We start from the raw sequence: 4,121 nt of genomic DNA, 5'->3' as shown, positions 1-4,121 counted from the left end.
AAGTGTAAAAAAGAAAACAATAATTACAAAGTAGGAAAAAACTTATTAATCATTACTTGTTTTTTAATGGCAGTTTAAACTTAATAGAAGGCTAAGTGCTGAATAGAATCAAGTACTAAAAAAATAGCAGCTCAGTTATTAAAGACAAAGAGTGATTTCTGATAAATTACCCGATCTTCAAAGTGAAAAGTTCCATTTTTCAGGAATGCGGGGGCAAAGTCATTGTTCCTAGTCACTGGGGAGAAATTTCTAATGTCATGAAAGAGGTCCAAAGGATCAACCAAGTATGACAAAAGGAAATGAGAGAAATGTGTCATATAAAAGTGATGCAACGCAATACTGAACTGACCTACTAGCCAGAAATGGTCTTTTAGAATTCACAGTTAACATTGCCCTACTGACTTTCCTGTTCTTATAGTGTCTAGCCTCAGGTTCCTGGCTCTTCCCTTTTATCAAGTTGTGACCATTGTAGTTGCTACACATGATTTTGTAATGTGATTTAGCATAGTTTCTAGGCCAAATGTCAGGTTTCTGAGTTTTTATAAATCCCAAACTCTAGGCTCTAAAACCAAACAACCATTCTCCCCACCTTTCATGATATGTCTGACTTTTTACCTTTTTCAGTGGTATTGAAATAGAGCTGAGCATGATTAAAATGTTATTGTGAAATCAAAATTTTCCATACTAGGATTTACTATCTACCAAAATTGACTATCTCAGAAGAGAAGAGATTTGGATTTGTAGCATATTAGAGCTAAAGGGGACCTGGGGAGTCATGTGGCAGCTAAAGTACACAGAAAGAGGCTATGACTTATGGAGAGTCCCAGTCCCAGTATGCTGACATCCGTCAAAAGGCCATTTCTTCACACTGTCCCCAAGGACTACAATAGATACTTGAACAGAGCTTGGAGTTCTGGAGAAAAGATACCCTTTAAAGATAAATATAAGCAATAGACTCCGGGAGGCAGGGTTCCTAGTATACCTTGAGCAGCTCTTGCTGAAACTACTGAGAGTGGAGACTTAAATTGCCACTTTCTAAATTACTGTTTTCACCAAAATACAAGCTTCAACTTTATAACCTTTGTTGATACTAAGTGATTCTACCATTTCTCTTAAAACCACCTCTCTTTGCTTGTGAACTCTGAATCCAAAATAAACATCGTGCAGTGCTCTAGTGCCAAAGTAATTGCTTGTTTCTTCTCACAGCAAATAAGTTGCAGAAGTATATTTCGGTGCCAATCTCAAATTTGTAGTTGGACAAAAATTCTAATGTATATTTTGTCACTGTTGTTGTTCTTCTAATGTAGCCCAGTGGAAACAAAGTACAAGCAAATATATTGCCTCTGATGGAGGTTCTTTGAGGATATCCAAAAAGGCCTTTTGCCTTGGGAATAAAGTGAATTTCTAAAAATTAAATATATAGATGTTAAAGGGAGAGGAAGTACAAATGTGAAACAGTAGTTTTTTTCTGAAATTGACTCGATCTGGTTGCCTTGTTAGGTTTCTGGTCCTTATTACATAGCAGGGATTCCAACAGTCTTTAAGGATTGGGGAGAAACAGCCTGAGGTTGATGTAGGAAGAATTTATGGTCAGAAATCACAGATAGGTAGCCAGTCATCCTGGGAGACAGTCAGCATCACGAACCATTCCTGAGGCTACAGCTAAATTAACTTAATTTTGAGTACTTGAGGTATAGAATGCTGGTCCTTAGGGCCACGTTGAAATCATATCTCTTTGTAAATGTCTTCTATTCAGATTAACTCTGGAGAAGCAGCAGCTTGTAGGAGTGGAACGAGCAGGGGGCCCAGCATCTCTTGAGACGGGGAGGAGGGAGATGGTGAGGAGTGATATACATGGTTAATACCCTTGTCACTTTCTCTCTTCCTCAAAGCCACTGACCAAACCGGTGGAGGAGGTATAGTGGGAATTTTTCTAGGCAGTAGTAGCCACTCGAAGCTGGGGAGAAAGCCAGGAGACCAGGAAGAGAGGGTAATTTCCCAGGTGGCTGGGCTGAGGTAGATGCTTTGCTCTGCCTGCACTGGTGGGAAAAGGAGCTGACAGGAGCTGACACAACTAACTGTCATGTGGCCAAAATACTTTAAGCCTAGGACTTAACTAATCCCCAGGAATCTTTATGAAGGCATGTGAGTTAACTACTTTAATCCAGTTAGTGACTTATACTCCGTCTTAAAGTCATGTATACTAAAGCTTCCCCCTTCCAATTTGCTTCCCTTCAAGCCACTAGAGCAGTGTCACTGTCATGGTAGAAACCAGCTGATGAGCTCTTTTATATATTCAAAGTGAACTTTTTAATGCTTTATTTTTAAGTTCAGATTTCATTAAAATTGCTTTGTCATCTAGCTCATAAGTGAGAGAATCCCAAGTTACAGTGGTTTTTTAAATAATTGAAATTTTAATAATGAACGATTTGCTTATTTTTCAGTACTTTAGGCTTTACTGCTTTCTAAAGTAAAAAGTAATTCTAACATACAACAAACTTTCCAGGTATCATTGCTATTAGAGATATCAATTAAAATTCAGTGATCCAAAAAGAATTTCCTAAACTCTTAATTCCAGGCCTGAGGCCCGTGTTTTAATACTGCCAAGAGTTAAATGTTTGTCATGGTAAGGAATGTGGATATCTCAGTTTTCTAAACAATTTACTTTTAGAAAGTATTCATTAATACTTTAAGAAATTCTACCTTAAAGATTTTGAGCAGAAATGTAACTTATGTACATTTGTTCCTAAAGTTTTAAATCAGGACTGAAATGTAGTTTCTTGAACTCTTAAAGAGTCTAGAAGTTTTAAAAAATATCATATGGAAGAGGTACAATTCTGAGTGAACCTGTACTGGATTTTATATTTGTGTTTTGTTTCATGTTTGTTTTTGTTGTTGAAGTTACTGCTCTTTAAGTAAATAGCAGTCTTCCCCAGAGGATTGACAACAGTGTTATATTGAAATTAAATGTGTGCTTACCTAAAGGCTGATAACCTGACTGGCTATTTCAGAGAATACCTTCTGCCTCCTGAGACACAGCCTCTCCATGAGGTGGTGTACTTCAGTGCTGCCCATACCCTTCGTGAGCATCTGAATGCTGCTCCCCGAATTGCCCTCCACACCGCACTGAACAATCCTTATTATTATCTCAAGGTAAGAAGCAGGTTCATTTGTCCGACAGTTTAGTTCAGACCTCAGGCATTATTTATCACGAAAATATTATAAATTTGCAGTTCTAATGAGCAAGGAGTTAGTTGGCAGTCCAGGGTTGCAACTCTTTCAGATACTTTTAAAAATCCTTTAGACTTTGGAGAGCTTTTTCTAAGCCAGTGAAAATACCAGTCAATACTCAACTAATACTGCCACCTTTGGATCATGTGTGAATGTCTTCCCCTTCATGTGACACAATTAGATCATGGGCACTAAACTCGAGAGTATAATGCTTGTGAAAATAAAGGAAATGTTTCCTACAGTAACAGCAAACAATGGGTCAAGCTCTATGGCCTAATGAAAGTACTTAAAAGTCCCAGTGGTCCTTTCTGATGATAAAAAGAAATAATTTGGGATTTCATGTCAGATTTTAAACCAAAGAGAAAAGTCTATTCTGAATTTCCAGAGATGCATGTAGAGGATGGTCAGCAATCTGCCAGAGCTAAAACTCCTAAAATCCAGACATATTTGCTAGTAAAAAAATTATCAACTCAGTTAAGCATCTAGAAATCTTGCCACAAAGGACACCTAACAAGTGACTTCGTAAAACCCATGACGAGTGTTCTAGTGTACTGGTTTCGTTACAAAATGGCACACATACATGCTAAGCATTACACGAGAATACTGAGGATAATCAATCATTTTCAGTGTTGATAGTTGTTAGTGCGGAGCTGAATAATTTCATATTCAAAACAAAATATCAGTTCATTATATAAATCACATATCGAAACTAAAAACCTTTTTGCCTAGTGTTAGGTCACCTAAGAGAACTGGCGTGATTTCAGTAGTCTTTGGGAGTATTATAATCTCCACGTGTATTTGTATGTGTGAGATTTTGTTTCTCACTAAGAACCATGGATTTCAAATAAGTTGAAAAACACTGATGGTTTTTGTAGGGTTTAGGATCTGCA

The 4,121-nt window shown here is 37.4% G+C and overlaps 1 protein-coding gene across 1 annotated transcript in view; it reads left to right on the top strand.

Moving 5' to 3' along the window:
• Window positions 1-4,121, top strand: part of ORC3 (origin recognition complex subunit 3) — a 56,022-nt gene that overhangs the window by 49,418 nt on the left and 2,483 nt on the right. The window contains exon 17 of the mRNA XM_023534840.1: window positions 3,012-3,185. Within this exon, the coding sequence (XP_023390608.1) occupies window positions 3,012-3,185 (174 nt within the window). The remainder of the gene's footprint in view (window positions 1-3,011; window positions 3,186-4,121) is intronic.

The sequence above is a fragment of the Pteropus vampyrus genome, unplaced genomic scaffold (assembly GCF_000151845.1).
Source record: "Pteropus vampyrus isolate Shadow unplaced genomic scaffold, Pvam_2.0 Scaffold133, whole genome shotgun sequence".
Lineage (NCBI taxonomy): Eukaryota > Metazoa > Chordata > Mammalia > Chiroptera > Pteropodidae > Pteropus > Pteropus vampyrus.
The sequence above is the reverse complement of the archived record's forward strand: the minus strand, read 5'-3'. Positions and strand labels throughout refer to the sequence as shown.